This window comes from Mauremys reevesii, unplaced genomic scaffold, assembly GCF_016161935.1.
Source record: "Mauremys reevesii isolate NIE-2019 unplaced genomic scaffold, ASM1616193v1 Contig34, whole genome shotgun sequence".
In the NCBI taxonomy this organism is placed as follows: Eukaryota; Metazoa; Chordata; order Testudines; family Geoemydidae; genus Mauremys; species Mauremys reevesii.
Window position 1 is genome coordinate 143920 of NW_024100845.1, and position 12766 is coordinate 156685.

Here is a 12766-nt window from a genome sequence, read left to right on the forward strand (position 1 = left end):
CTCATTTCTAGTTCAGGCCCATCTTTTTAAAAAAGAACTTTAGGCAGGGTTAACATACAGCCGTATTTTCCCAGACATGTCCAGCTTTTTCCAGCTGGGGTCCCGGCCACAGGCCTCGCTCAGCCCGCTGCCGGCCTAGGTGAACAGAACCCCAGACCAGCAGCGGGCTGAGCGGGCTGGCTGCGTAAGATCAACATTTTAATTTCATTTTAAATGAAGCTTCTTAAACATTTTGAAAACCTTGTTTATTTTACAATACAACACTAGTTTAGTTATATAATATATAGACTTATAGAGAGAGACCTTCTAAAAAACATTAAAATGTATTACCAGCACCCGAAACCATAAATTAGAGTGAATAAATGAAGACTCGGCACACGGCTTCTGAAAGGTTGCCGACCCCTGGTGAAGTGTCATTAAATAGTTCTGGTCTGACCAAAATATTGTCCGATCCCCCCATAATTTCCCACAGCTGTGAACATTTTAATTGGAATGAAATGCTTAAACCTCAGATTTTTGTGCAACTGTGGAAGTTTAAATCAATAAATCTAAAAATTGCTTAAAATAAACGTTATCTGTCAAAATTATGTATTATAAAAAAAATTCTGCCCAGCCTGACTATCACTGACACCCAGCTCCTGCCCCTGCTCCTGCAGGCTCCTCCTCACAGGCGGATGCCTCCGTGACCCTCCACACCAGCTCAGGGACTGACTGGAGACCAGGAGCCCTTTGGGTTCTAATTACAGGCTAATTTCACTGAAAGTTACCTGGCACGGGTGTGACTGGACATTTTTTCACTAAAGCCTCCAGGGGTGAAATTGGCTGGGTCCTTCCTGCTCTGCAAACAGCCTGAGTCATTTTCAGGCAAGGAAACACCCCCTTGCTGCTGCAGGCGGGGCATAGTTTGAATTCAGGAAATTGAAACAAAGCCTGTTACAAACTGCCCAGAGGGAGCCATGGCTGCAGAGAGCCCCATGGAAAGTCTCCAGGAGGAAGCGACATGTCCCGTCTGTCTGGAGTATTTCACAGAACCTGTCAGTCTGGAGTGTGGGCACAATTTCTGCCGAGCCTGCATCAGCCAGTGCTGGGAGGGATCCGCTACAGCCGCCTCCTGCCCTCAGTGCAGAGAAACTGTGCAGCAGAGAAACCTCAGGCCCAACAGGCAGCTGGCAAACATGGTAGAAATCACCAAGCGACTGAGTTTACAGGCAGCAAAGGGAAGAGGAGGGGACGGGGTGTGTGGGGAGCACCAGGAGACTCTGAAACTGTTCTGTGAAGAGGATCAAACCCCCATCTGTGTGATCTGCAGAGAGTCCCGGACTCACCGCGCTCACACGGTGGTTCCCATCCAGGAGGCTGTCCAGGAGTACAAGGTAGGGAATTGCTGTAAAATTTAATGGGTTAACTTTTGGGTTTTAATTACAGGCTAACTTCACTGAGAGTTCCCTGTCACAGGTGTGATTCATCATTCAGCTCTGTAAAGCCTTCATTATACGGGAGATGCTGTAACAAAATTAATGATCTGGCAGTGCAGCAACAGAGGCAAAATATCAAGTCTTGAAAGTAGAATCTAGCCCACTCCTTCCCCAAGGTCCCTCCCATTCCCCACCCCAAAGCCCCACTCACTCCATACCCCCCTTTCTCCATTGCTCTCCATCCCCCACCCTCGCTCAATATCACCGATCTGGGGCACGGGGTTGGGGTTCGGGTGGGGGTACTGGTTCTTGGCTAAGGCCAAGGGGTTCACATGTGGCATGGGGCTCTGTGCTGAGCCTTTCTCAGGATGTTGGGGTGCAGGAGGGGGTGATGGGTGCAAGCTCTGGGAGGGAGTTTGGGTGCAGGAGGGGGCTCTGGGCTGGGGCAGAGTGTTGGGGTGGAGGAATGGGTAGGGGGTCCTGGCTCTGGGAGGAGGGTCAGGGCTAGGGCAGGGGGTTAGGGTGCAGGAGGTGGTATGGGGTGTTGGGTGAAGGAGGGGATATGGGGTGCTGGCTCCAGCTGGGTTACATCAGGAGGCCCCTGGTCAGTGGTGCAGCGAGGCTAACACAGGTTCCCTGCCTGCCCCAGCCCTTCGCCACTTCCAGAAGGGGCCAAGGTGCCCCTCTGGCCCCGGGGGAGGCATGTGGGTCTGTGTGCTGCCCCTCTCTGCAGGCACCACTCCCACAGCTCTCACTGGCCACAGTTCCCCATTCCCAGCCAATGGGAGCTGCGGGGGCGGTGACTGCAGGCAGTGCAGGGAATGCTGTATGGCTGGGGCAGGCAGGCAACCCTGCTGTGCCACTGGAGATTGCGATCGACAGGGAAAGTCTCCAAGATCGACTGGTGGATCGCAATCAACCGGTAGGTGATCACTGGTCTAGATAGACAAAAGGTGGGAAGGGAAACTGAGGCACAAAGTGGGGCAGCGAGTTGCCCACAGTTACCCAGCATGTCAGTGACAGAGCTTAGCATAGAACCCAGATCTCCCCAGACCAAAACCTGAACCACTTTGCCATGCTGCCATCTTCGCATCACCCCACCCAGTGATGAAGTGTCTCTGTTAGGAGGGAGAGACGCCTTGATAAAGGTCCCAGGCCCAGCAGGGCGATGACGTTTCCCACTGGATTCTGAACTCCTGTGTTGCTCCATGAGGGGTTAAACTCAGATGCTGCCGGCCTGCACTAGAGGAGATCACTGGGCTAAACGCTGCGTGGGACCCCGAGCACCTTCCGTCCGCACACAAAAGGGCTCCAGACAGCTCAGGTCCATGCCAGGTACCACTGGGATTACACTGGGTTGTAGCAAAACCAACCCCAGGCTGGAGCTGACCAGTGCCAGTCTGACCTGTTCTGTTGTGTACGTCGGCAAGGACCAGCCAGAGCGGTTCCATTAGTCCCACCAGGCAGCCTTTTGAAATCTCCCAGAATGCACTGCTTCCGGGATCTTTACCAGGGAATGGGACCGTGGGGTACCTGTCCAGGGGGCATTGCCATGGAGAGGGGTTAGGACAGCACTGGGGCAAACCCGAACCCGTCCTTTATACAAATCTGCATCATGTCTAATTAGGGAGGCCACTGAGGCATCCCCAGAACATCGGCTATACCCACGCCTGCCTGCATGGGCCCGTCCTCACCAGTATCAGTCACCCTGTGTGGACCCCACCACTGTTTTTTCCAGCGTGCCACCCGCCTGCATCATTCTGCATGAAGGTGCCACCCCACCCCCACTCCCATGGGTGTCCTCCTGCAGCCTCAGTCTCCTCCTCTCCCTTTTGCACCAGACAAATCCACGTCCAGTGCTGGGTCCCTGCCGGACAGGGACAGTGCTCCACAAAACTGAACTGTGCAACTTCTAATCAGACGAATGGCCTCCCGACGGCTCATGGGATTTGCCCTGGTGCTTAAACCAGCTCTGTCCAACCACTGCAGTACCCAGGGCTTCAGGGCTGAAATCCCAGCCCCTATTTAAACCCTGGTGGCTTCAGTTTGTTAAACCTTCTACAAAACTGGTTTATTGATTCACTCCCATGTGTCCTGTTATGTGCTGTGCCACTAATCAGTTCACAAATACCAGTAAAGCTTGGTTATAATTGAGATCTCTCGCTAATTACTAAAAAGACTGAACTGGAATTGGTAACAAGTCAGAATAGAACATGCTCCCAGTCTCCATTAATGAGATTTTATCTCCTTGGTGGGCCTGATGTCGCAAAGCGATTAGAACCACAGTCATCTTGGGTTTCGGGTGGAAAAACACCCACTTCCAAGCACCTCTCAACTATCCAGATGAAACCTCCTAAATCATTTCTATTTCTTCAGGAAAGAATCCAGGCCCATTTGAAGACTCTGAGGGAAGAGAGAGAAAAGCTGCTGGGATTGAAAGCGACTAGAGAGCGGAATAGCCAGGAGTTTCTGGTAGGTGCCTGTTGTTATGAACCAGCAGGGACTGTTAGTGGGAGGTCTGTTTGGAGGCAGACTCCTGTGTGGCCTTGGTGAACATGGGCTTGTGTGTGTTTCTCCATGCTCATGGATTGCTGGGTTAGGGTCATGTGTAGACAAGCCCTAAGCTTCCACTGCAGTTGATGAGTTAATGTCTAGCCCTTGTGGCTTTCAGAGAAATCCCCCCAAGTGAACTGAATGTCCCGGTGAAGTGCTGTCCCCTGTGTCTGGTCATAGTGTGTATTTTTAAAATGTTTTCTTCTAACTCCTCTGGCGTCTCTACCAGTGCAGTGCTGAGTCCTGCCTACTGCTGCTCTGGGTCAGGATTTCCAGAGACCATAAATAACAGAATATGCTGACCATGACAGGCACGGAAACATCCATTTCAGAAGGATACAGGGGGAAAAGGGGAAGGTGCAAGAGAATCCCCTGCCTACTACGCACAGGGTAAAGTCAAATGTCAGAAATCTTATGATTTTCAAAGAAATTCAGCCTCCTGCACACTCAGCTCTCCATGAAAGGACTCCGGGCTCCATCCATATGTCCCTGACCAGCTCTTCTCCCTATTTTCATACAGAAACAAACACAAACCGAAAAGCAGAAGATTGTGTCTGAATTTCAGCAACTGCTGCAGTTCCTGGAGGAACAAGAGCGACTCCTGCTGGCCCAGCTGGAGAAGCTGGACGAGGAGATTGTGAGGATCCAGAATGAAAATGTCAGTAAACTCTCCGAGCAGATTTCCCATCTCAGTGAGCTGATCAGTGAGCTGGAGGGGAAGTGTCAGAAGCCAGCGAGTGAATTCCTGCAGGTGAGGCTGAATGAGAAACATAGGTAGCCAGCTCCCACGCTCAGTGCTGCCCGCTGGCTGCCCTGCCGATCAACTCTTCCCCCTCCCTCCCGCGCCTCCGGCCTGCTGCGATCAGCTGTTCCACTGTGTGCAGGAGAGGCTGGGAGGAGCAGAGAGGGAGTGTGCTCACGAAAGGAGATGGGGCAGAGGCAGGGTGGGGTGGAGTGGGAGCAGGAAGGGTTGGCCTGGGGTGTGGCATTGCGGGAAGGTTTGGAGTGGGAGTGGAGGGTGGGGTTGAGCACCGCCGGGACAATTGAAAACCAGCACCTGTCATTAGAAACATGCCAGATCCCACACAGGGAAGGGAGGGCTCCTGAATCCTACGCACTGGGGTTGAGCATTTGGAGACCATAGTGTAATTCGGCATGTGCATTGCTGACATGTGAATAACTATTGTTCTTTGCAGAGTCACAGACAGAGATATGAGAGATGGAAAACCCCCATTAGCTCAGGGAATCCATGGCCCTGGGGCCAGGGCAGGGCCTCTCTTCCCCATATTTGCAAAATCCCTTCCCTGAGATTCCCTGTGTGTGTGTGTGTGTCAGACTGGAATGAAATTCTTTTGTTTCTCTCTCTCCTCTAGGATATTAGAAGTACCTTGGGCAGGTACGTGTCTCTCTCTCACTCCCCCTCGCACTTCACAACGCTGGGAAAGAGCTTGGTGGTGATGTTAGCACTGCATCTCCCCAGGTCTCTACAGCAAAATGTGCGGGGAAGGTCACATTCTAGATACAAATCTCTCTGATCAACTTCATCCGGAGGTTCTCACCCTTGTATAGAGGACTCTGGAATTCTCCAGTCAGTGGGAAGGACTGACCTCAAGTATTTCCTAGAGATGTCACATCCCTGGGGGACTGGCTGCCTCAGGATTGTGGGGATGGACTATGGACTATGGGGATGGACTATGGACTAGAGGGCAGATTTCTATAGACCCTCCTTGCTCCCAGTCCCCTGATTGCCCTCAGGATTGTGGGGATGGACTATGGACTAGAGGGCAGATTTCTATAGCACTTCACCTGGGACCCTCCTGTCCCTCAGAGCCTGGAGGCCAAGGAGCGAATTGGCCATAGAGACTCAATTCCCCTTTTATCCCAGAGCTGGTCTCTCCAGCCCAGAGTTGAAGAATATTAATGAATCCTGTGAAGGGAAGGTTGTACGGCCCTGGGTTGTGTTGCACCTGCTCTGAGGCTGGGAGAAGTCGAGGAATTCTCACTCTAGGCCCATTAGAGCAGCGACTCCCTAACCAGAACTTATAATGAGTCACATAATGAAATATAATGACGTGAAATTGTTTCTCTCCAGGTGTGAGAAGGGGAAGTTCCAGCAGCCAGAGGAGATTTCTCCTGAACTGGAAGAGCGAGTCAGTGGTTTCTCCCAGAAAACAATTGTGCTATTGGAGACTCTGGGGAAGTTCAAAGGTACCTAGAAGGGATCTAGGAATGGAAATTGGGATGAGCATCTGAGAGTGAGGGAGGAGAGTGTCTCTGGCCAATTGGTTCACAATTAGATGATGCTTCTATTTAATTGTTGGGTGAGAATGTCACGCACTTGAGGTCCAAGTCACTCAGTGTGATTAATTCAAACCTTTATTTCTACCAAAAATATGTCTTGCCATGACAATTACTGTTAAAGAAAGAAATGACTCAGACTCATAGACTTTAAGGCCAAAAAGGACCATAATGATCATCCAGTCTGACCTCCTGCACATTGCAGGCCCCAGAAACTCCCCCACCCACTTCTGCATTAGACCCCTAACCTCTGGCTGAGTTACTGGAGTCCTCAAATCATGATTTAAAGACTTCAAGTTACAGCAAATCCACCATTGACACTAGTTTAAATCTGCAAGTGACCCATGCCCCACATCGCAAAGGAAGGCAGAACCCTCCCCAGGCTCTCTGCCAATCTGACTTAGGGGAAATTCCTTCCCGACCCCAAATATGGTGGTCAGTTGAATACCGAGCATTTTGGCAAGACCCAACAGCCAGACATGCGGCAAAGAACTCTCTATAGCTCAGAGCCCTCCCCGTCTACTGCCCCATCACCAGCCATGGGGCACATTTCTCAAAGGTGGACCCAGCCCATCACTGGGCTCTGGTCCCGTATGCAGCTAGTCTAGGCCAAATGGGCTGGAGGGAAGGACAAAGCCCCTCCTCCACAGTGAGGGATCCCTCCAGCACAGGAGCCTCTGGTGCCTCCTCCCCAGCAGCTGCAGGCACAAGGCGGGTTCCTGAAAGGGCTGGGAATGGGGTGGGGGTGGTGAGGGCAGGTGGAAGAGGGAGTGGGGTGGACAAGGGATAGAGCGAGGTGGGCAGTGTAAAGCTGGGCCTGTGACACTCTGCATGCTGGGCGAGACACACGGGGGCCATTGTCACAGGGATGTAACTCTGGCTGGCTTCAGAACTTCCTCAGCCTGTGCCAAGGTCTACACCGGCCCCTGCAGCCACTGAACAGCAGAGTCACCCCTCTCCTGCTGGCACAGGGGTGAATTTGTCCCATTGAATCAACCTTCCCCACCTCAATTTCCACAATTATAAAATTATTGTATTATTATTTCTATTTCTGCTTATGGAGGACGAGGCCATGTCGTGCTGCTCTCTGTAGAAATGCTGAGTAAACAGACCCAACAGCTCACAGTTAGAGCCAGGATTTAGCAAACTCTCAATATCCCCTTAGTGTCAGAGGGACCGAAGTGGGTAAAGTTACTTTTATTCCGAAGTCTTTGCAGGCTCTGGGTCTAGGTTACGACAAAAGATGGTTTCAGACCTTTTTATATTAAATATTTGAGTGTTTCTTAGTGTGTTTCTCTGTCATAATTAAAAGAGATTACTATGAGTTGAGAGTGGAAATGCTGTTACAAATAGGAAAGGCTGAAATTTCATCTCCTTTCTCCTTCCCCCCTCCAGACACTCTGCCGTCTGCACTAGAGACAAAAAGAGGAGGATCCCTAGGAACATTCAGACAGGGTGAGATTGCAGTTGTAGATTGTCTTTAAATTATCAGAAAACATCTTCATGAGATTGTAACTAAAGTTACCAACCAAACTGATACTGACCATGACACACACGGCCCTAAAAACAACACACTGAACAGTGAGGAGCTCCCACGCTGAAGTCACACGAACACTCCTGACACCAACCTTAGTGCTGAGTTCATGCCCAGGCTGCTGAACAGAAAAACTCTCCTTGAGCAGCCTGTGAACAGAGCTCTCTGCCCTGAGGGCTGACACATCCCTCTGCTTTACCACAGTGCAGGGAGTCTCCCCCATCCACTTCTCCAACATCCTGCCTTTCCTCTGGGCAGGGCTGGGCTCTCCCATTGGAGCTGCTCACTGCTTCCTGGATTGGGGAGACGCTCTCGTGCCCCAAGGCTCAGTTCCTCCCTTCTCTCTAGACTAGGGATGGGGCTACCCCACCCAATGCCATTTCCTACTCTGGTCTCAATTGGCTCTTCCTACTCTGGCTGGGGAGTGGAGGCTGCATTTAGGGGATGGAATTTCCCTCTGGGGTTCAAAGCTGATACCTGCCTCCTCTGCTTCCTCCTCACTAAAACCTTCCTTGCTGTGTCTCTGAGGCTGGGAATGGAGCAGTCCTAGCAGAGGGAGCAGGGAGCTGATTCCTCAGCAAGCAAATGAAAAAAATAATGAAGTGGGTCCCATTAGCCAGCCTGAGGAGCTGCAGTGATATCCCTGCTCAGTCTCAGGTGCCCAGGACAGAGGCAGCTCCCTGGGATCCAGGCCTGTCCCAGCTAGAAGGGTGTTGCTGGGGAGTGTGAGAAATGGTCCCAGCTTCCCCCAGGGCTGAGCTCTGCCCCTAACGCTCTGATTCTCTCTCCCTAGTGATTGTGACTCTGGATCCAGACACAGCTCATCCTAAACTTCTCCTGTCTAATGATCGGAAAAGCGTGAACTGGAGAGACACACAGCAGAATCTGCCCAACAAACCTGAGAGATTTGACTATTGGTCCTGTGTGCTGGGCTGTGACAGATTCACCTCAGGGAGACATTGCTGGGAGGTGGAGGTGAGGGGTGGGGGAGGCTGGGCTGTGGGGGTGGCCAGAGAGTCTGTGAGGAGGAAGGGATGGATCAGCCTCAGCCCTGAGGGGGGGATCTGGGCTATGGAACGCGACTGGGATCAGTTCCAGGTTCTCACCTCCCCTGGGACCCCCCTGCCCCTGAGCCAGGCCCCCAGCAGGATCCGGGTTTGTCTGGACTGTGACCGGGGGCAGGTGACATTTATCGATGTTGGTGACGAGGCCCCGATCTTCACTTTCCCGCCAGGCTCCATCCCTGGGGAGAGAATCCGACCCTGGTTCTGCGTGGGGATGGGATCCCAGCTCAGCCTGTGTCCCTGAGATGGGGTGAAATATCCCACTGGGGGCCCTGAAATCAGCCTTTCTAGCCTCACACGCCCTGGTCTCTATGACCTTGGAGGACTCCTGTCTACCCAACCCCTGGCTCTTCATCTCTGTGACCTATGGAAGCCCCTCCCCTTCCCTGCAGCCTCAGGGATGGAAACAGGAGGGGTGAAGAACCTCTGGGGCTGCAGCAGGGGCAGATGGGCCCTGAAGGGCAGAAGTGGGGGCTGGGCAGGGGGCAGAACTAACAGGCGGGCTGGGGACAGGTGCAGGTGGAGGTGACAGGGACACAGCATGAATCAATCAGGATTTGGGGAGTTGGGGAGAAGCAGCTGCAGGGAGGGGTTTGTACAGATCTTTGGGATTAGATCTCACTCGGGTTTCCCAGCCAGAGCTCCTGCCGCAGGGGCCCAAGTCACCATCCCCTGTAACTACAGGACAGCTGGTAACCCTGTAACTGTCACAAAAGGGCGGGGGGAGGGTGAGATGGGTGCAGATTGACAAAAAAAAACCTGTTGACACGATTTTTTAAGGTTAATAATCTCGTGATTTATTTATTTTTTAACTTCTGAGGTTGGCAGCACTGGGGGAGGCAGGGACAGGGCGGGTTTAACCAGAGGGAATTAGAAGAAGCAAGAAGAAAAATGTGAATGAAAATAAAACAAGAATAAAGGGAGAGTCCAGGAGAAATGGTGCAAAATAGAAATGAGAAGAGTGACAGGAAAATATCCCTGATGGGATTGGGGAATGAGCCGTTCTGCAAGAGGGGAAAGGGTAAAAGCAGAGAAAAGAATGGAGCAGCCATGGGGGATGATCTGTGGGAGGGAGGAGCGGATAGTGGGAGAGGAAAATAAACAGGGATGGGAAGTGAGGGCTACAAAAATGCTGAGTAGAAAATGGTGGTATGAAAGAAAAGGAAGAAGGAAAGGGAATATGAGAGGGACAGAGGGATTTATTACACGTTACTGAAAGTGAGACTGTAACTCATTAATTCCCTATATTAATTCCTGAGCAACTGTACTGTTGTTGTGCCATTAAGAAAACTGTTCTTGGTAGCTGGGGATCTCCTTTCTATGCTGTGATTATTAGTCAGGTTGGGACAAGGCTGTTTGGTGATAAAGCTGGCAACCCTAATTCTGTAAATAAAACATTAAAAACAATTCTTGTTTGTTCCACTTTACTGTCCCAGCTGCAGTTGCCGGGGGCAGCAACATGGGATTTGCTTCCTGACTTGGTTGTGACCCCCAGCATCCATGGGGAATATTGAGCCTCTAGGAAGAGAGTTTGGGTTTTACTGTGGTGTGTCACTAACTATCCAGCCTGTGCTCTGTCCTATGCACACCCATGTCAACCAGGAATTGCTCAGCTGTGCTCTGCTGAGAGGTGACTGGTTACACAGGGTGCAATCCATGAAGGGACTTGGTGTTGCAATGCTGAGCATCATGGCAGGGTCTAATTTGTAGACAACCAGAAAATCACAATCTGCATCTCTGCAACTCTGAACTCCCTACACAGTGAATGGGCATCACACACACCTTACAGTGTGATTCACAAAAGCCAGCTCAGTGGGGATGGGGGAGCCATCTAAGCCAGGGCCGGCTCCAGACCCCAGCGCGACAAGCACGCGCGTGGGGCGGCATTTGCCGTCAGGGGCGGCAGACTGGGCTGGGGGACCTGCCGCAGTCATGGCTGCGGGAGGTCCACCGGAGCCCCGGGACGACCGGACCTGCCGCAGGCATGACTGCGGAGGGGGCGCTCCTCCCGCGGCTCCAGTGGACCTCCTGCAGGCATGACTGTGGTCGGTTCACTGGTCCCGCGGCTCGGCTGGACCTCCCGCAGCCATGCCGGCGGCAGCTCAACCACAGCCGCCGGACCAGTGAACCGCCCGCAGCTGCAGGAGGTCCAGCCGAGCCGCGCGATTAGCGGACCCTCACCAGTCAAGCCTGCGGGAGGTCCGCTGCTCCCGGGGCTCCGGGGCGCCTCCCGCGCATGGCTGGTTGGGGCGGCCGAATATGTAGAGCCGCCCCTGATCTGAGCTTGTCAATGGGCGATGCCGACAAGAGATGGCTGAAGGGGTGTCCTAAGCCCTGCCCCCTCTCACAGACAGGTGATTAAATCAGGGCCACAGGGGGGCATCTATGTCTGCTTAGCAACCCACAGATGGGAACCCAGTGCCTGACATCAGATGGCTCAGGCTCCTAAAGTGTTTCTTGCTGGAATGAGGTAGGCACCTGCCTCGCTCCACACAAAATGTGAGAGGCGGGGGGAAGGAGAATGTGGTTTTGATGTTGTCAACCAGCTTATAATGTTTACTCCCGTGATTAGAGCACTCAGCTGGCATGTGGGAGACTCAGGTTCAGTTCTCCCATCATGCTGTCTAGAGCAGGAGTTTTCAAAGTCTGGGTCGTGGCTGGTCAGGGGAAGGGGAATGGAAACCGCGGCCACTGGGTGCTGTGAACGGCGGTGCCTGTGGACACTCAGGTAAACGAAGCATCTGCAACCTGCCAGTGGCTTTCCCTGACCAGCCACAACCCAGACTTTGAAAACCCCTAGTCTAGAGTAACTGAGGAATGTGAGTGCCAACCTCAGAGCAGTTACAAAGCAGGGCACAAACCCCACACGGGTTGTGAGTTCTGTGTTTAGATTTCACTCGCCAGGTATCAGGTGTGAACCCCTCAAGTACTAAAACAGCCGTAACATGGCGGTGGGTGAAAAATTGGAACAGGGGTGGGGGTAATAGAATCCTATGTAAGAAAAAGACCCCCAAATCAGGACTGTCCCTATAAAATCGGGACATCTGGTCACTCTAGCACACCCCCACATGTGAAACGGAGCTCATTTCTAGTTCAGGCCCATCTTTTAAAAAAAGAACTTTAGGCAGGGTTAACATACAGCCGTATTTTCCCAGACATGTCAGTCTTTTTGGTTCTTAAATTGCCACCCGGGAGGAATTTTTAACAATACGGACGTATGGTAACCCTAATGGTACAAAAAATACATACTGTGGCACATCCCTTAAATCAGAACTTTTTATAGGGAACCGGTTGCTAAGAAATGAAAGGCTTTTTTTTAACGTTTATTTTTTTAGTCATCCCTGCTGGGGCCCCGCCGAAGATGTTCGAACTGGGCCCCGCACTTCCTAAAGCCGGCCCTGCTTTACAGCCCACAAAAAAGAAATCCCATGAGCCTGTTGCCGGCACAGAGGCCCGAGGACAGCAACAGGGGTTCGTTGCCCGGTGTGCTTCGCTCCAATAAACACACCAAGGTGGAGAAGCAAACAAAGTTTATTTGAGCCCAAATAAGGTGCAAGGGAGACATAGCAATCTCAAATCCTGCACACCCCTCCAAGCAGTTTTCCCCTCTTTATACATGATTTCAGCTAAGCCTTCCCATCACCCCCACACTACTCATTCCCCTTTACCCCCCCTTCTTGCCCCTCCCATCTATTCCCATGTAGCAAATACACTTTGCAATGGCAATTACATTAAGCAGTTAAGTCATACTTGGCAAAAACCACTTTAGCTCATTAGTAACTCTTCTGTGAACAGTTATCTTGTTTTACTCCCTCTTTGAGCAGGCAGGCTTCATTATAGCAGGCCTTGTTATTACCTTCTGGTGCAGGTGTTGTAACTGATAACCATTCTTTGTTGCCGGC

The 12766-nt window shown here is 51.9% G+C and overlaps 1 protein-coding gene across 1 annotated transcript; it reads left to right on the plus strand.

The window, feature by feature from the left end:
- Nucleotides 1-956: 956 nt before the first annotated feature.
- Nucleotides 957-10271, plus strand: LOC120393825 (zinc finger protein RFP-like). The gene is made up of 7 exons (XM_039518320.1): nt 957-1373; nt 3792-3887; nt 4489-4719; nt 5342-5364; nt 6061-6176; nt 7662-7721; nt 8594-10271. Exons 1-7 carry the CDS (start codon nt 957-959, stop codon nt 9106-9108), a joined length of 1458 nt encoding a protein of 485 aa, XP_039374254.1. The 3' UTR covers nt 9109-10271.
- Nucleotides 10272-12766: the final 2495 nt, after the last annotated feature.

What these genes read in the sequence shown, in the direction of transcription:
- LOC120393825 (XM_039518320.1), top strand. Translation starts at nt 957, where the DNA reads ATGGCTGCAGAGAGCCCCATGGAAAGTCTCCAGGAGGAAGCGACATGT. An exon ending in ATTAGAAGTACCTTGGGCAG is followed by an intron (nt 5,365 to 6,060) that starts GTACGTGTCTCT and finishes GTTTCTCTCCAG; the next exon opens with GTGTGAGAAGGGGAAGTTCC. An exon ending in CCTAGGAACATTCAGACAGG is followed by an intron (nt 7,722 to 8,593) that starts GTGAGATTGCAG and finishes CTCTCTCCCTAG; the next exon opens with TGATTGTGACTCTGGATCCA.